Source organism: Homalodisca vitripennis, chromosome X (assembly GCF_021130785.1).
Source record: "Homalodisca vitripennis isolate AUS2020 chromosome X, UT_GWSS_2.1, whole genome shotgun sequence".
In the NCBI taxonomy this organism is placed as follows: Eukaryota; Metazoa; Arthropoda; class Insecta; order Hemiptera; family Cicadellidae; genus Homalodisca; species Homalodisca vitripennis.
In genome coordinates, this window is record NC_060215.1 from 37118777 (window position 1) to 37146103 (window position 27327).

A 27327-nucleotide genomic window follows, 5' to 3' on the forward strand; every position below is an offset into this window, starting at 1 on the left:
AAAGCCTTTGGAATGGCAGGTGCACATTCCGTGCTTATCTTGACTAGGAAGTATTTTTAGATGACCTAGATTCCATGGCAGGGGGAGGGGGGCGCCCACTGTCTAGCTCTGCCAACCTGCTCGTCTGTTTTGCGTATCCTACAAAGCCATAACCAAATATATGTTTTCTGCCCAGATGATAAACATTAATTATGAAACCTTGGATAAGAATATGCTTTAATAATTAGTAGTTTATATAATTTTTCAGTTTTATTAGATTGTACTATGAATTTGAATTTAGGTCAAATTAACGGTATGGTAAATAGTTATTTTTAGATTTTTATCAATAAATATGCTAATTTCAACTAAAATTTCCTGTTTTATATTTTTTGCGCTTACTTCTTATAAAATATTTATAATCATAATTAGCTATGAACTTAAAGCAAAATATATTTTATAGATATCTTGGCGTAAAGTAGGAGTTTTGAATTAGTTAGCGGCATACGAAGGGTTAATAAATACAAAAGTTTTCTAACAACCCAAAAGAAAAGAATTTCATATGCAAACCTTCTTGTTGAATTCTCACTTCTAGAAAAAGTAATGTGTACTGATCAATATTTAAACATTCATATAAATATCTGAATCTTCAAAGAATAAATTTTAGCCAGGATACTTTGAATTGTAAATCAAATACTTCTTTCTTTCAGCAAAGTATCATTGGATACCTTAACCAAGAACAAATTCTTAGCTCATATTGACACTGTATAGTAAATTATCAGATTAAGTAGTAATGCAATCTGAGTTAATAGTTACAGTAATGGATTAATTTGTATGAAGTGATCAAAATTTATGATTTAGCAAAATATCCAATACTGATATACAACAGACCAAATTTGATGTAGATCTGTTTCTAATCCACATAACTGATGTCTTTAATGAGTTCTGAAATCCTTTGCTTTTACGGTTCTTTCATTGGAAACCTCTGCTCGAAGTACATAAGTACTTCATTTGATGTACAAATCCGACTTAGGCATCACAAAATTTAAATTATATTAAATAAAATCTACTATGAGCTAAAGGAAAGCTAACTGGATCCAATAGCAGACATGAGCTTCTGGTTCACGACTTTGGCTCTGTCGACCAGAGAACTGCGAGGACTGATTTCGAGAAAGTCGATAGTCGCCACTTTGTAGCCCTTCAGTCTTATTAAATCCGTACACAATACATTGATGCCTGTTAGATCCCGCTGACCTCTCGTCATGTCATGGTAGTCCAATGCCACGAATGCCACCCTAAAAAAAGTAATTGTCATGAATAAAAAGCAATTAGAATATACAGCAAAATTCAGACTGGTATACTAACAATATGTTAACTAAAGATATGTTACTAAAGAAATTAGATTATAGAAATGAAATGTTTAATATTAAAACCTAAAATTAATTTTATTTATTTGGTTGATAATGTCTCACACTATAACCTACACTCAACAACTACCTGTTGTGAGATGTACAAAATGAGAAAGCGTATAAAATTATAAGAAAATTAAGAGTGCAAAATTTTGATTACTATATGTAGTTTTTATAGTATGTTATAAAAAAATATTCCCTCTCTTTATTAAATCAGAGTCCATTTTAAGCACAGAATTGTCTGACTCAAAACTCTCTTACTTGCGTCAGTGGAGAACAACTTGTATCTAAATACCTGCGGAGAAAGTGGTGGGCCATAGCATTTCACAGTTATAATAGTTTTTAAAATTTTCAAACATCACTACTTCATCAGCATTGAGGACTCTTTTTTCCTTGGAATTCGGGGTCGAGATTCCCTTCTGTTTGTTCTTGTTTAATTCAACAAGAATATAAATGGGAAAACAACATTTAAATGTCCAAAGCCAGTGTGATTAGCACTTATCAGAGAATGTTAAACATGTAATAGAAAGTTACAACAAAACACGAAATGCATTAAACAAGAATTGATGTTGGATGCAACCATAATTACCGGCAATTGCTCTTTTCTTCATTTTTGGTTGCACTCCCAATTTGTTCTTTACCGTCCTAGCCATTGTCAGACATTTCCATACTGATTTTCACGATCGTACGAACACTTTCACGACTGACTGCACCATGTGATGTTATGGAGGAATACACTCATGACTTTATTAATGAGACTGGCTTTACAGCAGCAGTGGCTCACAGGCCGCTGCTTATCCGATGACCTTTGAAAGGTCGTCCTAGATATGTCTAACAGGGTCTAACAATCATACGACACATTATGAAATCCAAAATGCAGTATATGTTGTTTCAAATTGTCGCAAAGATGCGTTGTATGTTAGCATGCACATTTGCACACACACACACGTATACACACTGAAATGTTTATTTCAACAATATTAAATTTAACAAGTAGGAGAATTGCTCAGAATGAATTAGCTTGCGATGTACTTGACTCGTATCTACTTTACTTTACAACACTTCTTATTTTTTTTTACTGGTCATCATATCTATATTTTATATTGTCCAGTAATTTATTAGGAATTGCCAGACATGTACCTAGGAAAGCCAATGGTTGAGGACATTGCATTTTAGATTTAATTTAGATATAGCACAAGTTTCTATTCTGCCTAGATTGGGGCATATCTTATGACTACTGTCCAATTGTAAGGTAAACTGTTCTCCACATTACTCTGCTTCTTAAGTTCCTTGCAATTATTTGTGACCTGGGGGAATAGACAGAAGTAAACACATTTTGATTTTCTCAGGTTATCTTATAATTTTAATTTGATTACTCACTTGATTCCCTTTTGCACATTATGACTTGATCTATCTATGGGAGTATTATTCTTGTCGAATAATGGCAGGGGTGTCATTTTGGAGTTCACAATACATTCACCAGCTGAAAGTATAGTGACAATCATTTGTAAACATATTGCATTTTTTGGCACGTATATAAAACTGTACAGAGCTAGAATGTTAAATGAATAATGTCTCAAAGATAAATGTCTAAGATGGTTAGATCAGTAAAATAGAACTTGATCAAAATAGTATGTAGGTTAAAAACTTTGGATGACATTAATAAAACAGAAAAGGCCATAAAAAAATAATAATTACAATGGATCTTAACCCTTTGCACGCCAACGTACCTATATTACGGCCGTCGGCTACTCAACCGAAAATCGCCAACGGCTGTAATATAGGTACGTCACGTTTTTCGCCTGTAATTTTCTTATAGCTCATCTGATTGCCGCGAAATTTTGACTAACGATAGTCGATTAGTTGCTTTGAAACCACAAAGTAGTTTATTCCTTAATGGACTGTTTGTTTGGTCGTATTTGAGCTTCACAGCTGTTGGATTGTTTGGTCGAGAGTGAGGTTACGTTCGTGTTGCTGTGCGTTGTTTACGTTTGTAATTCTCTCATTACTTTTGATGTTAGGGCATTTTTATTATGCCCCTTTTATTAGATTCATTGGTACTTTGGGATTATACCGACCACACCCAGACATGAATCGGTATTTGACATTTAGCTTCTACTGATTAATAGATTAGCGTAGAACAATATTTCGTCGATATAAAACAGGAATTGTCTTATCGCAAACCCCTCCCCATCCTCAGACAGTTGACATTTAGCTTCTACTGATTACTAGATTAGCGTAGAATAATATTTCGTCAGTATAAAACAGGAATTGTCTTATCGCAAACCCCTCCCCATCCTCAGACAGAGGTCAAAGTCGAGCGGTCTAGTAGATAACGTGATTGCAGAGTCTCGGCACCCGTTCGCTTTGTTGTACTTTCGTATTTTACCCCTACATTTCTCCAAACACAAAAATTCAACAAAAACAAACATTACCAAACAAAAACTAAACTCTTTATTGAAAAAAACACATAAAACTTGTTTTTATTCTTGATCACACTCCGCCACCCAAAATGCGAGTGCCTCCGGCCGAAGGTGCTTCCGAAGCCCGCTCTGATGTCAACGAAAGAAAAACATCCCTCGAGATAGTACCTATCAGTAAAATATAATTCTAGAGGGGCTGATCAGAAATATAAATTGAATTGTAATGGAAAGGCAATTCCGTGCAAAAAACTTCAATAATCATGTGATGCCGCGCGGCCTGGCGTAATAGGGATTCTCGAGAAAGATAAGATAACAGCGACCAAAATACCGATCACAATACCTGGAAATGCTTGTTGATTGATGGATGTTAGTTCTGTTACTCAAATACATTGTTTTATTACGTTCTAAGTTCATTGAAAAAAGTTTAAGCGAATCTGGCCTCATTAACAATTGATAATCTTTGTAAGTTTGTAATTTTGTAATTAAAGAGTTGTTTTTTCGTTCTATAACGTTTGTTTATAATATATCTATAAATTTATATTTTTGTGTTCTTCATACTGGTGTGGTTGGTATAATCCTAAAGTACTGATTTATTTTAGTATAGTGCCAAATATTGATTTGTAAATATAGTGTAACATTACAACGTCCATGCAACTTACAAAAACTGTGCCCGTGTCACATTTAGTGAAGAAAATCACAACTGGACATCTATATAAGTTAGGCTTTTGAAATTTTGTAATTAGGTTAAGGAGTAGATATAGATTACTGGGATATAACAGGAAATCAGCCTAAACGTTTTTTGAAACCATTTATTTTTGCTAAAAAAATTGTTTTTTAAAATTTTAATTTTTTTTTATAAATTTTAATTTTTTTCTAAGTTTAAATGGCATTTATGCAACTACAATTTACCAACTGAACAAGGGCATTTTATAAGCAAAACTATGGTAAAGAAATCATCAATATCTGTTAAAAAATAAAAAAGTTATGATAAATTTTGTGAAAGCTTGCAACACTGCTGAAAATGCCCTTGGCGTTTCTGGGTAGTACTTTTGAAAAATAGGCTGGCGTGCAAAGGGTTAAGCAGAACAAACACACACACACACACACAATGTTTTATAGGATCTAAAACGCAAATCATAAAATGAAATTAATCTATTACTTCAAAAATATAATATGGTAATTAAGATTTGAGCAAAGAGCCAAACAATTTAAATTTTGAAAATTAAAAGTGCATTCAATGCTATTTGACTCTACAGCATGAACTTTCAGAGGTTTAAGTTAAATCTTTCAATGAAGCAAGTAACATTTCATATCCTAAATAATATTGAAATATACACCACAAAACAAACTCATTTTACAAATTCTGGAAATTGGAGATACTGCTCAGGGTGGTTTAATATTAACTGAGGAAGGCACTAGGCCTATTCATTAATCCATCAAGAAACTAAAAGTAAAAATAATAACAACAATAATGTAATATAACTTCATAAAAGGATTTGTCTTCTTTTATAATAGATAATAAACCAAAACTGATCATTTTGAGATACCATGGGAAAACTCACTACTCTTGTGCAACAGAGGTCTTCTATGGATGTATTATACACATAAGATCTGGAGCAAGCTTTAGCCAGGTGATAGAGGAAGCGAGAGAGATCACTATAAATTTGAGCAGCACTGGCCACATCTTGGCGATAGCCGGAACCAATAAAATTAATTCAACTGGTGTATAAAACAGTTTGTGGATGATATACATAAACCGATAAATATTGCTAAACATACCAATTTTTTTCTGCTGCCTACATTACCCTCCAGGCATGAATGCTGGGATCTAGGTTTCAAAATTCAAATAATAAATGCTGAACTTGAGTGCATTAGTGAAAGACACAAAGATATCTTGAAACTTATCCCTCCTCTCCTGATCTCTCAATGCTTATTTAAAGCACATGGACTATAAATGAACAGAAGAGTTCAAACACATGTTATCAAAGTGGAAGCTGGGCTTGTTACAAGGACAATGGATCTGAAACCTTGACCATAAAAATTAAGAACAGAGCAACTCATATCTGTACATTCGTGCCCAAACCAAGCACAGTCAACATTGTTAACATGAACATAGCAGATTTGAATGAAGCAGCATTCTGAGATATAATCTGTGAGTAGCGTTCCCTGACATAGTTTCTGAGGATTTGAAAGTCAACAGATATATTTCTACTGGAGTCACAGTAGTTTTCAGGGGAAAAAAACAACAATCCTAATTATTTCAAGATCCAATTAACCTGTCAAAAGATGCCAGATGGGGCCAATTATCATGTACAGCATAATCACTAAATCAAGGTATTTCGAAAATCCTACCTATCACTGATTAACATGCTACATGTAACCACTCAACATAATAAACAAAAGACACAATGTCAAAATGATGTAGAGTTCATTAGAGCTTCTTCGTCCCTGTCTTTTGATGGATATTATCAGATGAACATGACTCCAGTCTCCAACTCAACATTCACACTGAGCCAACTCTTTCCACCATAGATACCTGATGTGGACTACTAAGGGATTCCCACTAAAGGATTATTACTATTACTAGTGTCTGAGTCAAAGTAGTTTGGCTGAGCTTGGATGACACTTAAGTATCAGCAATTTTCACTTATCACTTGCTGTGTGAGCACAGGTTTCTCGAGCCAAGCTAGATTTAGCTATCTACATCCTCAGTATTGAATATTGATTCATGTCCAGTATCGATCAATCTCTACAAATCTTTCATCTATAGATCTTATATCTTGTTCTAATCGACTATTACTTAAAATGATTGCTGTTTCTTTTATAAAATTGATAAAATGCAGATAAATTAAAATTTTAAAAACCATAACTTTCTATTAAAACATATTAGAATCTAAAACAATTTTATTAGCTTCTTTAAACCTTAAAAATGTCAATGAATTAAAAAGTGGTGAATGACTTACTCAGGGAAAAAATCAAACAAACAAAATCCCAACCCTTCCTCTTCTCCACATTATTTAATAGATTTTGAATTTGTCTTCTTCCACGTTGTGCCTTTGTTAATATTATGAAAATGAAATGAAAATTGTTTATTTAAACAGGCAAAGTTGGGGCCTCATGGCCCTTTCTTACACTTAACCTGTCTGAACAATAATTATTAACAAATATTAACCAAATTAATATTAACACTAATGTACTTAACTAAATACATTAAATTAAACATTAATCTAAACACTAAAAAATTATAAATATGATACTTCTAAAAAAAAAATAAATAAAAATATAATTATACAATCATAACAAAATAATATTACAACTTCCATTTTTAATAAGAACCAAAAACTATAATTAATACCTAATAACAATAATTTATAAATATATAATGAAAATTCTCTTTATTTTTTCAGGTGAAGTTAGAACTACATAGTCCTTTCTTACACTTAACCTGGTCAAGGAGAGTGTCAGATCCGGCAGTATGGTGTCGGTTCCAGTGGCAGTATTGTCAGATTACAAGAATCAAGAATAGAAGTCAGTTGTCTATAGTCATAGTCGTGATTGTTTTTCAGTAAATCAGTATTGAAGTCGCCCATGATCAATATTTGACTATATCCATGCATAAGTTGCAAGAGAGCATTTTCAAAGTCTGCCAGATGACCAGTCCTGGGCGGGCGATAAAACACTCCCGGTGATAGTACATCCGAACCAGACAAGCCAATTTAAATGAAAATGAATTCAGGCCTGGCTGAGTACTCAGATGGAGATAACGCAAGCTGTTTACATCTCAAGCCCTCCCGGACATAAACCGCAACACCTCCACCTGTCTTTCCCAGTCTGTCGTTCCGCTGCAGAGTATATCTGGGAAGGGCCACCTCACTTATGCGAATACTCGGCTTGAGCCACGTTTCCAAAATGCCAATCAGATCAAAATTTTGAGGCCGAAATATTTCTCTGATCTCATAATATGCGTGTTGATATAACAAAAAGATATGAAAAAATACAAAATATATTGTACCTATAAGGAAGCCCATGTCTATGTTCATGTTGGTTCCCAAGTACATTGCAGATGGCAGCATGTACAACAAGGTTTCTTGTACTGTTGTTACAAGTGTTTGCTTCTCCTTAGATCTCAGTATATCAAATTTCCATTCTTTTGACGTCAGGTCTAAGAGAGGACCTAAAAAACAGTGAGAATCAATTTATAGTTATAAACATTAAGGCTATGCAATCAGTTTGTGGTTTGGAAAGTATTTATTATTTAACCTTTTGAGTGCCTAAACGATATACTGTCTTGTGAAATTATACGTCGACAGATTTCATTGAGAAAAGTACCATTGGAATTGTTGTAAAATTTAGAAAATAGTTGGTAAACTGTACATCTTTTATAACTATATTGGTTTTTTGTTATTTTACTTTAAGAATTTTCAACAGACGCCACTTTGTTAATATTAAAGCAAATAACACCCATATATTTTTTCAGTTTTTTCATGTTTATTAGTATTTCTATGCAAAATTTGGAATGCGGTATATGTAGCTTTACTATTTCTAGAGACATTAATTTTGTTATAAAAAATACAAAATAGCAGCTAAAATACACATTTCTTGAACTATGTTTATAGGAGTTTTTTTGTTTGACATGATGAGTACTAACAGCCACAGAAGATTGTGACACCCTTTTGTAAACATCCTGTGTAGGCTATATAATATATTTTAACACAAAACTAAAAAAATTGTTTTGTTTTATTACAGTTTTCACAAAATTAAAGAACATTTATGCCACAGAAAACACTTTCTTTTTGAAGGAAATATTACTAATATCATATGTGCAAATTTTAAAAGTGTTGTGTTTAAATCTGGAGTAAAAATATTTGTTTAGACCAAAACAGTTCAGAAATAAATACACATAGCCTCGTCATATACATTAGTGAGCAATCTAAATGAAAATTTATTAAATTTACTCACTATATACAGGATTTCTGACGCTAAAGAACTAAGAATTACATTGCAGTTAAAAATCTTCACTTATATAGGGCTAAATGTTTATTTATATACACTACTTATAACTGTTTGCCTTCACTTCACTTGCATGTGTTTTGGGAAGTAGATGCCATGGCAGCCTTCCCCACAGTTGGTGCAAACTTGATCTTTTCCTTCCTGTTTTTTAACTCTTTGTACATAAAAAAACAAGTTTTTCTTGTTTTCCGGGAAATTATTCTAAGCCAGTTTTCCTTTTGTCGCCCTCTACATTGACATAAATATGGATATAGTTTACTCTCTTTTTAGATTCTCTTCTGGATTGGATTTTTTCCAAAAACCATAGAATATTAAGGGCAGATTATTGGAAATACACTTTATTACGTTGAAACCTAAAAATACTGAGAAATATTAACAAAGCGTCCTAAAATAGTTGAAAGCAAAGATTTGTAAACATGGCATTTCTCGTTTATTGATGGTGGTGATAATTCGTCACCATGGTACTCAAAGGGTTAAAATTCTATGAACTTTTTTCCTTTTAAGATAACATCTTTTTATCACTCTATGAGAAATTACAACATAGAAAATTTTGTATTCAGAGCAAAATGAAATCGATTGAAGAAAATAATGTGACAGTTTTACAGTATGTACATGAGTTATAGCTTCTGAGAATGACATGTTTTTATTAATTTACAACTTATTATATATATATATATATATATATATATATATATAATAAGTTGTTTATATAAATTAATAATAATATTTCTTTATTTAATAAAATTACATGTTTTTAGTATTCTTTTTTAAAGGGAATTAATTTTTTACATTTGATTCCCCTCTATTATCTTTTACGCACATACTGTAAAAAGTACTCTTATATTCCATGATCTATCTTCAAGCTTGATTATAAAGATGCTCCTAAGTTTAGTTTCAAATTTGTTCCACTCCTCATAGAATGATCAAACGACTTTTCCTGTCTTTTGAAATGGTATTTTGAATGGATGTAATCAATATTTCCTTTAAAACTAAAAAAAATTCCAACTGAAAACCGATTGCATATTCTTAAACTCCAAAAGTTGGATTATACATTACAACAGCAACATTTTTATTGAATTATACTCAGCACTAACCAAACATATTTTCATTGTTACAATTGTTTTGTACCAATTGGTGAGTATCTTGGACTGCAGTTTCCAAAGTAGTTCACTATCAGTATTACATAGTATCATTGTCAGATAAAGCACTCAGAACTGAAACCCATGAAAGCAATGTGAATTTAATTTTGACTTACTATTTAAATTTAAATAGTAAATACGAGCTTTTATCCTCATGTCTGATCCAGAATGGTTGAATATTTTGGCTGTTGCAAAGAATTCATAAGACTTACAACTCTAATCAACAATTCTAAAGAAAAACTGTGCAATTCAGTGTTGTAAGAATATTACATTTGAAATTTTATCATATTAACAGTTCGTTAAAGTTTAAAAAATTTTTTTTAATTGGTCACTAATATATTTTGTATTCATATTTATGGATTCTTTTAGTTGGTATATACATTTTTTTACACAAAAATCCAGAATTTTTAGGATTTTATACTTTTCAAGCCTTGAATGATTATAGTTAGGATTTTTAATGCCCACATTCAATCTTAAAATTCAATCTTCGGAAATTTTTCATTAAAAACATTTACAATCATATAATACAGTTTAAACAAAAATTCGAAATTCAATACAAAAGAAAGGAATAAAGAAACACCCCAGCTAATATAAATGAATGGTACATTTTATGCTTGTAAACATACAATTACAGAATAGCCTTCAAATAAGAGTCTAATACTATCAGTGGAAAGTTATTTTCACATTTGGAAAGCCCAATAGCATTTCTAAAAAGAAGCTTAACTATTTTAACCTCCCACTAGTTATCATGGGCTTAAGATTTACAAGAAAATCTAATAAGCAGTAAATTTTAATTCCAATTTTGTGTCACATACTGTTTTAACTTTGAATTGGTCAAGTGGAGCAAGAAGATACAAGGACAACAATGTTTGCCAATATGTTATTATGCAATATACATAAACGTCTTTCTCTCAGCTATCATTCTTCTTTGCTGTACCCATTTGAAAATGAATGACAACACGTCTGAAGGACAAAATATGCTTGAATGACACCAATAATTTATAAGTGCAAATGAAAATTTGCTGATAAAAACAAATTTAAATTGAAAAATATTAGTTTTTGAGCATATGGTTGTCTGATAGCAAAGTCAGGCCTCTGAGGCCTGAGCATGATGTAAAAACTTGCCCTTGGATCTCTAAGACCTAATTGCCAAAACTGAAGACTTGCCCTTGGATGTCCAAGATCCTATCAGCATAGTTGAAAACTTGCCCTTGTATGTCCAAGATCCTATTGGTACAATTAGAAACTTACCCTTGTATGTCCAAGATCCTATTGGTACAGTTAAAAACTTGCCCTCCAATCTCCAAGACCCAATCGGCACACATGGAAATTTGCCCCTGAATCTTACAAGACTAGAACAGCACGTCTAGGTAAATTGTTATGCTTACATCTAATTTTTTTTTGGAAAACTTGTTTCAATGACATAATAGTTTACTTAAGAATGCTCTATGAACGAAGGTCTATTTATCTTTTTATCTAAATTACTGTATTACTTTTAACAGCAGTCTTTTTTCCACATTACAATAAATTTTGTCACATGACGTTGATTAATCATGATTTCAGGTTGTGTGGTTTCCACTCCATTAGTTGCTTCGGATAATCATAAGTGACTGTAATACATCTACACAAAAAAAACACAAATTGGAAATACCTTTATAATCTATTAGCCTAAGTTGAGCAACTCCATTGATGTTAAGTAATTTCAGCTTTGTAGGTACTGGCAATACACCTGAAAAATAAAAAAAAAGTGTAATTAATTTCCGAACAGTGGGAACATACCGTTTATATAATACATTAAACATATTACAGAAATTGATTTTCACAAAATGCTACATAGAGGATTCAAGAACCAGGAGCCCAATGTACATAAAATATATGTCACATGAGTTACTGACATATATAAAAGTAACAGTAACTGTTGTTGTGTTTTGTGTTGTTGTATTTCATGAGAAAGTAAAATTTTAAATACACACCAATATTTCCTAATGCTTCAGATGTTGCCTAAGGCCTGGGCCCAATGATCAGTTAACTGAGCATTTCTAATGCTATAGTAAAATAATATAAAGATCTTGATACTTAAATGTGTAAATAATTAGAAAAAATAGTGGAAAGCTGTATTAAACTAAAAGGTAACACAGTACTTGGTCTGGTCTGGTAACAGTTAAAATCACTCAATATTATTAGAGTGTTTGAAAGAGTCGATATCAAAATATTGTATACCTGTGTTTATTGTCCTTATCTTATCCAAGAACTCAGGAGATAAAACAGAAGCCACAAGGTCTGGAGTTTCCTTTTTGAGAACATTTAGAGCCCATACAAAGTCTAGCCAGTCTTGAGGGTTAGGTACACCACTGGCTTGCAATCTGTCTAGGATCAGCTGTAAATTACAATAAGTATGAATGTGAGACATTTGCTAATTCTGTTGTAATGAAATTTAGTAATTTTTAGACTTCACACAAATAATGATGAGAATAGCATATAGCTCCACTAATTTGGGCTTCATTATAGCTAGAATTATGTAAAAAAGTAAATTTATTGTATTCAAAACAGAGATCATCTCAAAGAGTTGCTTTTATATAAGATGTTGCAGACACAACATACAAATGTTGATACATTTCAACATACATGTTGATTTGTATGACGTACAAACATACTTTCTCATTCTTTAACCACTTGAACAGTAACAATGCAACACATTAGCGTAGCCGGAAATTTCGTTCGGGGGGGGGGGGTTCGAAACCGGGGGACGTTTTGTGTGTTATTTGCCAATGAGTTCACTGGTAAAAGGTAAATACCAAAAATATGGAGCTTTAGTAACTACGCCTTATAGAAAGTGGAAAAATGTAATAGGCAAATTCAACTCTCACAGCAACTCTAGTACCACAAATTTTCTTGTATAGCTACAGAAACTTTACGAAGTTCGGTTCTGGCCAAATAGAAGGCACCAAAGTGATGTTGGATTCACTGGATAAGAAAGAAAAAGAACAAAACAGAGCTTCACTCCAGCGTATAATTGACACAACTATATTCTGTGGAGAAAATGAAATACCCCTTCGGGGACATTGGGCCACTGACCGCCGAAAACCCTTTAGAAAAGGAGGGCAATTTTCGAGCGTTGCTAGGGTACAGATCAAACTAACGGTCGGAAAATGCACCAGAAAAACTCTACTGATTAGAAGTTCGGCTACTCTGGATTTCACTGATTGAAGTATTTATGAATGAGTTATAATGACGATTTTTTGTATCATTATACTGTAGACGAGTATATAATTATCGGAAAAAAAATTTAAAAAACCACTTTCGGTCGGAAATAAAATACACCTGAAAAACTCTAATGATTAGAACTTCAACTACTTCGGACTTCAGTTATTGAGGCAAACGTGGTATTTTTGATTGAGTTTTTTGTTATCATTAAGCTGTACTCGACTACCTATATAATTATCGAAAAAAAAATCACTTCCGGTCGGTAGAAATGAAATAATACCTCAGTCAGTGAAATCCAAAGTAGTCGGAACTTCTTATCAGTAGAGCTTTTCCTCGGTATTTTCCGACCGGAAGTGATTTTATTGTTTTGTTTCTCGATAATTATATATGTATTAGTCGGCGTTGAATTAATACCTAAAATCAACGTCCTAACATAATTCTAAGTACCACTTTTATCTCAACCACTCAACCATTGAAATCCAAAATTGTCAAAACTTGAATCTGTAGAGAGCTTTTCTTCGGTATTTACCGACCAGAAGTGATTTTTTTCTCGATAATTTTATAGGTACAGTGTACAGTTTAATGATAACAAAAATCGTCGTCCTAACTCAATCGAAAACACCACGTTTACCTCAACCACTGAAGTCCAAATTAGTTGAAGTTCTAATCAGTAGAGTTTTTCAAGTGTATTTTCCGACCGAAAGTGATTTTTTATATTTTTTCAATAATTATATACACGTCTACAGTTTAATGACACCTAAAATCAACGTTGTAACTTAATTCTAAGCAGTCATTTTACGTCTCCAAGACGAATTTGAACGAAGTTGCTAATTTAAACTGTTTGCCGTGTTACGGTTAAGGTTACTTTGCGACGTCACGTGACCGGGCCCTATTGAAATACCGTGATTACCTGGACCCCCTCCTTCTCGCTACGCCACTGTTGCCACACTATAAGCCGCCCACGGTAACAAAGTCATGGTTGTTTATTCCATTTATCTTAAAGCACTATGAACTTATATGTTTTATACACTTAATTTTTAGTGAGCTTCCCAGCCATCCCTTGGTGAGTTGTACAGTAGAGTCTCGGTTATCCAACCTTCCGAGTTATCCGATCTTCCGGGGCTATATGTCATGTAACATGATTTTACGCAATATGTCGTGTGAGGCAGCCTCTTTCGTCAAACCCAACTGTACGCAGTAGATTCCCAAACAAGGTAGCCCCTTTCTTTTACCCGCCTGTACGCATTATATTCAGGCACCAGGTGACAGGTTGGTAGCGTCACTTTCTCTTTGCTTTGGCGTGCTGCAACCCTCAGTGCTTACGTAGCATCTCTTTTGCTGAGAGGTCGTCTTGTGCATCGTATCTGCCGTTTTGTTAGACTGTTAGTTGTGTTTTGATTTTGTTGTGTCTGAAAGTTGTGGCGATGGCTTCAAAACGTAAAAACATGGTTGTGTCAATGGAAGAAAAAACTGAAAGCCTTGAAGAAAATGGTGAAAATTTATTAAAAGTGGCGCAAGATTATAACATGGGAAAACAACAGTAATCACAATGACATTGAAAAATGGTGTTCTTGACAAGTCATAGCAACTGCTTTGGAAAATCGGAAGACTATGAAAAGCAATGCCAAGGCAAATATGAAAATGATACTGGCTATGATAGGCAAGTTGAAAAATCTGAGCGTTTAATAATGTTTCCATAAATGCTTTACCAGAGAAATATTACAATTAAAAAATGCTTGTATGAGCTCAGAGATTTTTAAAGAATGGTTTTTTTTAAAGAATTTGTGCCACAAACTGGACAGTTTATGAAATCCAAAAGTTTGCTACGGAAAGCAATATATATTTTTTCTGCTTGACAATGCTATGTGTCATCCTAACGAGGACGAATTTAAAGATATGAAAATAAAGGCTATGTTTTTGCCTTCAAATATGACTTCGTTATGTCAGCTTATGGATGAGGGAGGCAATAAAGAGGAATTATCGAAGAAACCTGCTTTTTTCATTAATTGACCAAGGAAAAGACATTGTGAACAAATTGTGTCATCTTTATTTGAAAGACGTGGCCCAATCATAGTAGAGTGTTGGATCAAAACCATTACTAAACCTTGGAAAGTTTTGCTCCAAGAAAATGAACATTCTCCGTGTGGTGAAAATGTACAGAAGGAGACTGAATCGGACAACACTAGCCTACTTCCATTGTTACAAGTGCCAGGATGTGCGAATGCAACAGAAGAGGACGTGAATGAGTGGATTGCCTAAGACGAACAATATGAAGTGACAGATGAAGAAATAGTGAACATGGCAAACGGAAAAGGAGAAGTAAACAATAAAGAGAATATGGTGTTGGAGGAAAGTGCACAGAAAGTTTCACACAGCGAAGGACACAAAGCTTTAGAAATGGCATTAAAGTATGCAGAGCACCTGGAGGAAACATTGTCTACCGAGGTTTTACTTCTGAGGAGACTGCGAGATTTGGCAGCCAGAAAACAACAAACAGCAGAGAAACAAAAGACAATCACGAACTTAGTTACCCAAGCTTAAGTTTAGTTTCGTAGTTCATTGCACTGCATATCAGTATGTACCTACTGTAAAACGTTTTTTTATTATTTCAAGTGCATTTTGATGTACAAATAAAATTAAAATACACAATCCCACCAATTCGTGGACACATCTGTTGAGGTGTTCAATTCCAGGTCTGTCGATCCCACACTCTGCAGTCAGGCAGGTCGGGCAGTGTGTGGGAACGACAGACCCGGAATCGGATGCGTCAACAGACATTGGTCGGATAATGTATGGACCATTTACAAAATTTCACTATCGTTTTTATCATTTTCCGTGTTATCCGACCTTGTTGTGGCCGATTTAGGTCGGTTAATCAAGACTACTGTACTTGTAATGAAATCCACTATATGGGTCAGTAGCATGTTTTGTGAATGATGCATAGCACTACTGGGCAGGGTCAGCTAGCTCCCACTACATGCTAGGATTCCCCGCCTTCACTGCGACAGCTGTTAGTTTGGCCGTTTCACAAATAAAAGCTTCTACTATACAAAAGATGGTGGTTAGATGAAATTTTTCTTAAAACTCCAAATCAAGTACCAATATAATAAGAAAGGATATAACACTTTTTTAAATCACTTTCTGCTTATGTTTGGAAAATCACTACTCAAAGAGTTATGCCAAATTGTACTAGCAAATGAATGTATGATGTTTTTTAATTTAACTGTAACTAACAAAACATTTTTTGAGTTGTACACCTCTAATCACAATGACTTGGACTAATGGCATTGGATTATGGTTAACCCTTTGGCATTGGCATTAAATTCGTATGATTGGCCTCTCAGATCAGCTGTTGATTTATGACCATATGCTGTACCTCAGCCCGACGGGCCATACCTAGTGGTCCTCGCTGTTTTGCCATTCAACTTGGCAGGCCACTACTTGTTATAAAACCCTTCTCAAGTTGTGGCTGGAAGGTGCTACAATCTCTCAGCCAAATAAGTAACTAAACTCATACTTCTCTATTTGCAGCACATACCATAGTAAATATAATTCAGAATGATTTTTTATCTGAGTGTCAGTGACACTGTAATTGTTATAGTGTATCCTATCAATGTTTTAAAATACTAGTGCGTTTCGTGGAGACGAAGCTCAAAACATGGAAATGAGTTTATATTCTCTTGATACTAGAGACCTACTTGAGATCGACTGTACTTTTTCCTGCAAGAAAAGACTTTTAAAACAGATCACTATATAACTTAAATTACATGTTACTTGGTTCGTTTAAAAGCAAATAATAAATATCCAATTGATAGTTTTAACTTTGAAGCTAATAAACATTATACATTTTTGGAGCATTTAATTTAAATACGTCATTTAAAGAGCTGAAGGTCAAATAATGCCAATATTTGGATACAATAGAGGCCTCACAATCGCAAAGGGTAAAGATAAAATAAAAGATATAACTTCATATACCATGAAGTTAAGTAACGTTCTTAAATCATTCCTGGGATTTAAATGGAGAAAGACAAATAAAGAAATCAAATTAAAAATCACAGAGACGATATAAAATTAGTGTTAAAACCAGTTCAAAAAATGATTTAGATTATAATAAACAGTGATGAAACTATTCCAAGAAACAGTATAGATTACAATAACAATAGTGGTACTAATTTAAATAACAATACAAGCAGATTATTACATATATTTTACAATACCATGATCAAATATACTTACAGGGAAGAGTGCTTCCTGATTTTCAGGAATGTGATGTACCACAGCTAGTGTCATGACTAAGGATATGAGATCCTGAGAAACACAAACATCTATATGTTTCTCAACCCATTCACTCAGTAGATCCAATATCTCTGCCAATCAAATATTGTTTGTTTATTTTTTAAACATATAAGGTGATAAATTAAAACATAAACATGTCTATCAAAACTCATACATAATGCAGCAAACTGACTGCCCCAAGGAATGAAAGCCATACTCTGTATTGTATATGAATTTAAAAATTACTAAAAAAAATGAACAAAGAAAAATTTTAATCAAAGTCAAAGTTTATACATTTTTATTTACACAGCATACAATTTTTACAGTTATTTTATCTCCTGATATCTAAGTAAATGTTTTATCAAATTTGTTGAACTATCTCGTAATCTCTCCCTGACCTGTCATAAAATATGTGTATGTATACATTTGGACTGTAATATTTTGTATTACTTACTAAACTAAAATTTATTTCGGGAAGTATAGAAGTGTGTATATATTGAGAGGGGGAAATTTTTTCAGGGACATATAAAATATTATTTTTGTTCTGTACGAAGTTAAGTATATATATTTTATTACTGGCTCCCCAGTTTGTTTCAAGAAACATTTCTATATTACCTTTCAGAATACACAATTACAATTTTGGTATAGATGGTCTTATATGCATGGAAAATATAAAAGCCTAATACAATCACTTACCTACTTAAAATCTTGGAAATGTCTAAATCTTAATTTTCCTCACTAAAACTGTCCTGTTTGCTATTATTATTTACAGCAAATCTTTATAATTAAATGGATACTGCATTAATCTATTTATTTAACAGCTTCAAATACGTAATTAAGGTGGTTTTTGCCTACCTAAATTCTTGTATCTGAGGAGACCCAAGCTAGTTATGATAGAACCAACCACTGCTCGCTTCTTGTTTGACCTCAGGCAATCCCACAGATCCAGGCAGATTTTTTCCACAAGCATCTGAAAAATATCACCACAAATCATTAGGCCTCTTGTCTTTGACTCTGCTGGATTACTACTACAATTACAACGGATTTAGTGATGGTTTCATGTTGACACTGTCCTATCCTGTTTTGGTACCAATTACTGAATAATGGTAGAGTAATAAGGGAATTAAAAACAATATAAACAATGAAATACTACTTTAAATTTATACATATTTCAAAAATACCAATGAAAATATTTTAAATTCAACTTGAATTTCATATGCAGTTCATGCTTTTAGGATGCTTATAAAAAAAACTTAAAAAAAAACTAAAAAAAATAACTTAACAAAACAACTTAATAAAATAACTTTTCCTCTGCTAAGGAATCCTAAAAGATATATAGCAATTCCTTGCATTATCAATCAAATACACACTATTTAAATAAAAAGAACACATTTTAATTATTACTGCAAATCAAATTAAAAAGATTTAATATCTGTAATAATTATTTTAATCTCCAAAGTAATTAAGCATGTTAAATTTTTAAATTAAAAACAAAATTAATATTCTTATCTATTTCATGGCCATATTTCGTATTAGCAGACTGCTCTTAGTTTGCTAATCGTCAACATAATTAACAAATCACGTAACTCACATTACCCACTTTTGACAGGCGACAACAAGAACTATTTTATTTTTGAATTAACAGATATATTGTTAACATTACTTATTATTTTCTATGAATACATAATATTATAAAAAACAAAACTAAAACAAACTAAGTAATTTTGAAACACTATCATAATTAAAATGGTAGTACTAGGTCTGTTCCAGCAAGATATAGGAGTTACATATTTTGTATATTTGTGATAAGTGGTTAGTAAAATATAAATTTGAAGTTGAGTGGTCTGATACTCGATAATTTCTATTTTACTGAATTCAGATATTAGTAAACTTAATTGCAGTTATTACTTGTAAGTAGTATAGAATTGTTAGGTTTATTTTAAAAAAAAAACTTTCAAACAAATTTTATTATTTGTTTTATATAAACTTTTTTAATGTGTTAACAATTACTTTAAACATGTACGCTAATACCTGTAAAAAAATAAAAATTCAGTACCAAAATTAATTATTAATAATGGAAACGTGTAGTATTAATAAGTAAAACTAATTATTATTGAATAATTAGTGGCCACTGGAATTTTGCAATTTTTGACAAGTATGAAAGATGACATGAGGATCATGTATGCCTACTAAAGGTCAAATTACTTAAAATAGTAATAGTTGTTGGAATCGTGCCCTTTTTATGAAGTAAACATTAATATGCAAACATTAACAAGTAAAAAAATAGTAGAGTAAGTAATTGAGATGAAGGACTTAAATCTATTAAGCAGTACTCCATCAGTGGGGCAACTGGTCATAAAAGGAATAATAATCCATACATAGTGTTATTTTCAATTCTTGGAGGTCTGAATTCGGTTTCAGTGATCTTCAATTTACTTTCGTACAATCTTGGATACTGTTCTTCACTAAATGCTTGAATTCTGTCAATGAAGTAGTTTGTGGACTATTTTTGGTCTTGTTTTTGATGTTTGGTCTTCTTGTAGTTTCTTCACCTTGATCAGATTTTTTCTCACAAGCAGTCTAAGTTTTTATACGTATTGTTGAAGTTAATCTTATAGTAAATTTTACCATTATCTTCATATTCCAGGCAGCGAATATCAGTTACTTTGGCATCTCCTTTCTTGATGCCAGAACAAACGGATTTATACAATAATGGCTATTCATAGTTTTTTAAGAATGAATGCTCTAAGTAAGTCACTTTATAGGGTCTTGGGGTTTCACATTTCTGCAGATAACTACATAAACAGTTGGGACATGGATATCTCTCTGCCTCAGATGCTGTTCAATGGTTGCATGCTTGAAATTGCACATCATTTGAGTATGTCCTTTTTTCCAAGTATTTACTTTCAATAGTGACCTTGTGCTTAGTAACTAAATACAACAGTACGTTGCTCACAACAGCAATTCTGATTTGATAATTGCACCCATCACTGTATAAGATGTTTTTTGATGTGCCGTTGCATACAGGTAAGTGTGATTTGGTGAAATTACTCATAACACTTGCAAACTCATTTGCAGTTAATTCACCCTCTGTTTCATTCCACATATAACAATAGCCACCATGTATGTTTAGATCGTACATACAAAGGTTGTGAACAGAAAGTTTCCTTCTGTTATACAGAGCACACACATTAGACTTAGGGCATAATAACAGAGACTATAGATCTACTGTATAAACATGCTTTTAATTTTTTTTTTTTTCTTTTTCCTGCCTCGCTGCAATTTTCTTATTCACATGGGCATTGAATTCATCATCAGAAACATGTTTAAGCTTTCGTACCCTACACATGTCACATTGGTCCTTTTTGGCCTGTACAGAGACAGGTTGAAGTCTCAAGATATTTTGTAAAAGTTACACGAAGACAATGGTTGGCAATTTTTTTCCTTACATCAGTTTTCACTAAAAAAGAAAAACTGGTATAATTGAGCTTTGGATGTCCAACAAGAATCCAAATATTGTTTCTGGGAAGAGGCTCGACAATAGTGAGAATCGACAGTAGGCAATCCTAACCTTTGATCTATTTATGTCCAAGTAAAATTTAAATAAAATTTTCACTGTGATTTTCTTTCGTTTTGTTATTACAGGATCTCTCTGTTAAACTTACATCTGTCTGGCTTTTTATTAAAATTTCTCTTTCTTTCCAGTTTAGTTTCCAAAAGTCATCAAACACTTATTGTCTTTGTGGTTCAGTAGTGATTAGCACTCTAAGGTTTTACCAGTGATTGCTTTCATTTCTCTTTTAGGTCGATCAACAAAGTCTACAAACTTTTCTCCCTTTATACTCTTTACCTTGCTCACGCAAAGTTCCAGCTTTTTTACATTTCCAGTTGTCTTCTGTCACTAACTAGGTTTAACATTGTCTTGTGTGAAATTATTTCCTTCTTCACTACAACTTCATTTAAGTAATTTAAGCTTAAATCTTGTTCTATTTCAATGTTTCTACATTCTTGGACATTTACTTTTGCCAGGAGGTTATTATCGAGCAAATTACTGAGTTCTGGTAGTTGATTTTCTTCAATGTAGACTTCAGCTATTATCAATATCAATATAGCAATATCAATAGCAATAAAGATCAGCAATAGCAAAATCTTTTCTATAACTTGTGTCTTTGTTTGATTTTTGTGCTTCTACTTGGGGTTCCGTAGTTCATTTAAAATAAATACATCTCTATTGTCCGCTATTTCTGTACAATCAGATCGTTCTAAATGTTCCATTGCAATAATAGCTGCTTCATCTTCAGTTAAATTCAAGTTTGTAGGGACACTTCCTAAGCTGTCCCTCACATCCTTAGTCTTGGGATACATTCCAATTACAGCTCCATTTTTATAGAAAATTTAAGTTCCTGACTGTATGATTTCATTTGCAAGTTCCAATATTTTTACAGTTCTTGAAGACATCATAAAACTGGAAACAAATTCAACTAAACAAATGAGCAAACCTCATAACTCTATTAACACAATTAAAAGGTTGTCCATTAACAGTGTTAATCATTACACATTCTGAACTAACAAGATGATAATTAATTTTGTAAGCAACCATTTTAAGTAAGTAGCTTGAAATGTTCACACTGGAATAAACAAAAAATGAAACTCCTAATTATTTGAAACCTAACTTCTGTGTTTCCTTTATAAACAAAACTAGTAACTCCTGCTTCCTTTTTAAATTTTATTTATTATTATTATTTTACACAAACAGAAGGTTTCTATACTAAAACAGCAATAGTTGTACTTATTACCTTTAAAATTATAAGTAATGAGGCACATCAGTGAATGAATTTGTAACAACCAAAGAAATTAAAAAATACTGCTCAGACAACACACTACAGCATGGTAACAGGCTGCCACTACTAGGAGTTACTTGCTTTGCAAAAACAAAGTTCCCTGCTAATTTATATGTGGTTTGTTTTTTCCCTTTTTTTGTTGATTTAGAATGTTTTGGAGTTACTGGGTTGTAAAGGGTTGTGTGGAGACCATACACAAACAATTGCAACTGCAACAAATTTTATTGCAACTCATCTTGTATTTTGATGAGCTTTCAATGATGCAATTATTCTTTGTTTGAAAGTTATTTTTGACATTGGAAGGATTGTGAAGGAAACAGGATTTTTCCGGACATTTGCCATCGTTCAGTGAAACAATAAATCAGTAACACTACGTTTCGAGATCTGCAATCTGATCTCTTCTTCAGGTAAAGAACTAACCTAATACATAATATTACAAACTAGGTTAAAATAAACAAATCTTACCAAAGCGTTGTGGCACGCCTAAGTCAGGAATTACAACCTTAGTTTGTCAACTTCACTAACTCTATAAACATGCACTTAATAAAAAAAGAGATCAGATTGCAGATCTCGAAACGTAGTGTTACTGATTTATTGTTTCACTGAACGATGGCAAATGTCCGGAAAAATCCTGTTTCCTTATGCAATTATATTTTAAATACTTCTGTGAAGACATGTGCATTTTTAACTGGGTACAACAAAACAATACCAATAATCTAAGCAGTTTTTTTTCTGCTTGCCTTTATCTCCACATCAATCTGCTGGTGTCTGGCAAGAGTGGAGAGCCTTTGCAAGCTCATATGAAAAGAGGACAATAAATAAGGAAGTACTGTTAAAAAATTCTGAATGATCTTAGTTAACAGTTTTAATATAAATATAAATAATTTGGGTACTAGGTGCACAACATACATAAACTTGTACTGGTGCAACTGCCATCATGATAGTTACTTGAATAGTATTTATGTTTCAAAAGCAAAAAACCTCTTCTGTGATGTAGGCCTACTATAAACAATAGGTTCAATATTGGGCACAAACCTTGTATTTTTATATTTAACTACTTCATGTGATCGCAGAATAATCTTTAATCACATTGTTTTTATTGTGTGGGTTTTTTCCTTAGTTTTATTAGAGTAATCATGTACTGTGATTGTGTCGAGGTTAAATAAATGAGAGGATTTTTAATTTTTATTGAACATTTAACAGTAATTTTTACTTTTTCACTTACCTCATTGTGAAAACTTAATGATGCTAATGCATACAACGCATCAGCTCCTTGCTTGATATTCAGCTTCTCCATACTGCCTGAAATATTGTAAGCCAAGGACCTCAGGAGAGGAGTTGACCTTCTTTTCTTTGCCGCTAAAGATGAAAGTACCTGAAAATTCCAACACCGTTGGAGGCATAAATAGGTTTCAGGTCACTCTTGAATTATCCTTTTTACCCCTTTTAAGTAAACAACTTTTATATTGGCTTTACTTTTATGTAGATTTTATATTATCAATTGCCAGAATCTAAAGAAAATATTAAGATATCAGAGTACATGAACACTTTTTAATTCATTGTATTGTATGACATATTAGACCAAAAGGCTTGACAAAAGCAACACAAAAATCCTATTTGTATATATTCAACATACCAAAAGTGTAATAATTTATTATTCATTTGAAAATTGATTGTGATATTCATAGAATAGATTACATAGGATAAACATCTTTATGTAAACCCTGCAGGACATTGATACATAAGTTACAATTTTATAAACATTGTAATAATTGATATTTGTGTTAGAGAACAGATATATCAATAAGAACCCAAGATGACTAGTAGCCTATAAACTAAACAATATAACATTGTATAATATAGCAACAAATCTACAATTTAGGAGCCTTCCAATATTAACTATACTCAAAAACTGTGAGAACAGCAAGATATTATACTAGAGAACTGGGACTTTTTAATGCCTTATACCTATTGGGACATCTAGGGTCTTTAAAATTTAACATCTTAAAATATGTATGGTTCTGAGTTTGATATCCAGTTTGGTATCCTTCAGATATGGAGAAGCTGAAACATGTTTTAAACTCTAAACCTGTAAGGCAATTTTCATTTATGAAGGTGACTTAGCAATTTTAATCACTTTGTGGATCGTTGAAACATTCATTTTTACATACTTATGTAGTTTGATCTTATTAATCTCAAGCACTATTTATAAATATCATCAATCAGTTGTTTGGATATAATGGGAAACATCTTTAATAAAATAGCTTTTTTTTAAATCATAGGTTTAAATTATTTAAATTGGGTTCTGACCTAATCCCAGCACTACAAATATCATCAATCAATTGTTTGGATGTCATAGGAAACATCTGTAATAAAATAGTTCTTTAAAAATCATACGTTTATATTATTTAAATTGGGTTCTGACAAATGATGCCTACAACAAATTTGATAACATCATACAGACTACACTAAACAACACCTGTCCGAAGAAAATCTCTAAATCTGGACAACACAAGAGAAAACAGTGCTGGAACAATGAATGCACTAGACTTAAGGGTGCCTATATACAAGCCCTTGAAAAAGAACAGACCACAGGGCACGTGGAAGACAAAGCTGAGACAGCTGCAAGAAAGAAAGAGTACGATCCGCGACTGAAAAACCCTTCGGAAAGAAAATGCTCTTGCTTACGTCTGCAGGGCAGAAAATAAGTCTAAAGCTCTGTGGCAGGTGATAAATAGTGAGTGGTTGTGTTCAGCAAACCTACTTTTTCAAGGTAATTTTGTGTACAAATCCTAATATCTTTCTGGTTAAATGTTCAAATTCTGCATACTTTGGAAATACATACATATGTGTGTGTGTGTGTGTGTGTGTGTGTGTGTGTACATAATGCATGTACACTTTATAACAGTTAAAAAAAAACCTTGCAAATCGGCCAAATGGGTTTGCCAGTACAAAAGTTACAATATGGGAGATGGAGAGTTAATTACCTTAATCATCTGATCGAGGCTAATATTTGAGATAAGTTTTGCAGCCTGATCATCACTAGCGACTCCCAGAACAGTGCTCAGGTCTGCATTAATTTTGTCAAGTGCTTCCTTGGTTGTGGTATCAGTTGTCTCAGAAAGGCTGCCTAGAGTGCGACATGCCATGGCAAACCTTAGATCATTCTCGAATTCACTTGTCTTTATTTTGCCCTCTGATGTCCAGTCTGCAAGAACTGACACCAACTGTAACATCAATATGAATACTACAGATTTGGTCTCTAGTATAACTAACAAACCTGTATTGTATTTTCTATGATAATTTATAGTATTTGAGAAGTTATGGAATAATATTTTGCTGCCTACTCATTATGTGGTTCACCTTAAATCACAATCAAATTGTATCATCTTTATAATCCACAAAGATTACAACTATATAATGTTAATATATACAGAAAATTATATATATATAACCTATGGTATATATGTTGATATATACTACAATTTGTTAATGGTTAGAAAATAAAATACAAATAAAATCCACCTTGTGAAACCATTTCAAAGCTAATAGTTTACATTAAAAAAATACATAATATTTACCTTCAGAGAGTGATTTCTGGTGAGTTTTTTTGTCAGCACTACGGACAAAAGATCATCTAAGTTAGTTGCTTCCACGATACTTTTCATAATAGAGTCATTTACTTCAATAGGATGTAAAGTCTTTAATTTCTCAAAAGCTTTTGAAACAAGCTTGTTTTTATTTTTCAAAACTGGCTTCTCTACATTTGTTTTATTGTCTTCTTGAGAGGTGTTTACAATCCCAGGAGTTAGCTTTGGTGCTTGTGAAAAATGTCTTTGTTTACCTAAACACCTTAATACCAACATTCGTAACATTTTTCACACTTATAAAATTGTTCTTACTTTGTGATTCTGTAAAATAACACAATTTCATTGAATACTATACAAAGATTATGTCTTATCATTTAGGGTAGGCTAAACATTTATAATGACGTTAAGTAGTGCAAATGAAAAATCTTGAACAGGTAAAACTGGAATTATTATACATATACGTATCTTTATAAATTCTACGGTTGTTTAGTGATTACGAGCAAAATACTAGATATTTTATAATAATCAGAACTGAAATTAATCTACATTACTGTAACTTATAAGTCTATCCTAGTTTGAACCTTCCTGGAATTTTAAATAACCAAGAAACATAAGTATTTATGGAACTGTACTCGAATAAAAAATATTATGGAATATCATAATTTACTAATAACACGCTAATTATAGTCACACAATATAAAAGATCTTTCAAAAATTGATAATTATAGATACGATTGAAAATCGTACATTAAATGCAATACATAACCACAAAATAGTTTTGAAGAATGTACCACACGATAACAAGACAGAGAGAGTGGGGCAAACGCAGACGACACGAAAATGAAGAAAAAATAAAGCAGAAAAAGAGATCACTTTATGAACAATCGGGAAGAAATTCAAATCGTGTTTGTATATAGATATTATCTTATGTTAACTTCCAAAGTATGTTATACATTACAAACCTAATATTTCAACATATAGCATATAAAATACAATTGTGGCAAAGCATAAACAGACTCATTTATCTCGAGTTGTATTATAGTTTTGAACTGAACTGGTTGTTTGTTTAATGGATACGTAGATTTTGGCTCACAATTCTATAGATAAAATATTAAATCGGGTTGGATATTAAACGCCTTTGAAGTGAAGGAGGCTGAATTCCAAGATAATATACATTAATTCTAACAAAATCACTGAGTGCATAGAGTTTAACCAAAATTAAAATCGGTGTGTTGGTTATTTTGTCACATGCTGGCCTAGGAAAGTTGTTGAAAGTCAATGAACTCGCAGAGTATTAAGTGGCATTTATTAATGTATTAAGACTCGCTATTAGTCTTAACGAATTAAATGAGTGGATTTTAACTTAAATTTGAATGGACATTTAATTAATCACATGATCTCTGGCAATAGTAAACATATAATTAGCACAATCATTTAATATAATACATCGAACAAACAAA

General features: G+C 32.4%; 1 protein-coding gene across 2 annotated transcripts; it reads right to left on the bottom strand.

The window, feature by feature from the left end:
• Positions 1-1005: 1005 nt before the first annotated feature.
• On the bottom strand, positions 1006-26698 carry LOC124368914 (FAST kinase domain-containing protein 4). 2 transcript variants are annotated; one of them, XM_046826457.1, is made up of 11 exons: positions 26634-26698; positions 25859-26188; positions 25265-25504; positions 23503-23652; positions 18292-18406; positions 17398-17528; positions 12178-12334; positions 11609-11686; positions 7821-7982; positions 2766-2868; positions 1006-1271 (listed from the first exon to the last, which is right to left on the bottom strand). In XM_046826457.1, exons 2-11 carry the CDS (start codon positions 26150-26152, stop codon positions 1064-1066), a joined length of 1638 nt encoding a protein of 545 aa, XP_046682413.1. In that variant the 5' UTR covers positions 26153-26188; positions 26634-26698; the 3' UTR covers positions 1006-1063. The 2 variants fall into 2 exon arrangements, with proteins under 2 accessions (XP_046682413.1, XP_046682412.1); XM_046826456.1 differs by having other exon boundaries at positions 26615-26687.
• Between the last annotated feature and the right edge of the window lie 629 nt (positions 26699-27327).

Coding starts and splice junctions, on each gene's coding strand:
- LOC124368914 (XM_046826457.1), bottom strand. CDS start 26,152: ATGTTACGAATGTTGGTATTAAGGTGTTTAGGTAAACAAAGACATTTT. Junction 23,653..25,264: donor GCCTCGATCAGATGATTAAG/GTAATTAACTCT, acceptor TGGAATTTTCAG/GTACTTTCATCTTTAGCGGC. Junction 12,335..17,397: donor ATCAGGAAGCACTCTTCCCT/GTAAGTATATTT, acceptor TGTAATTTACAG/CTGATCCTAGACAGATTGCA.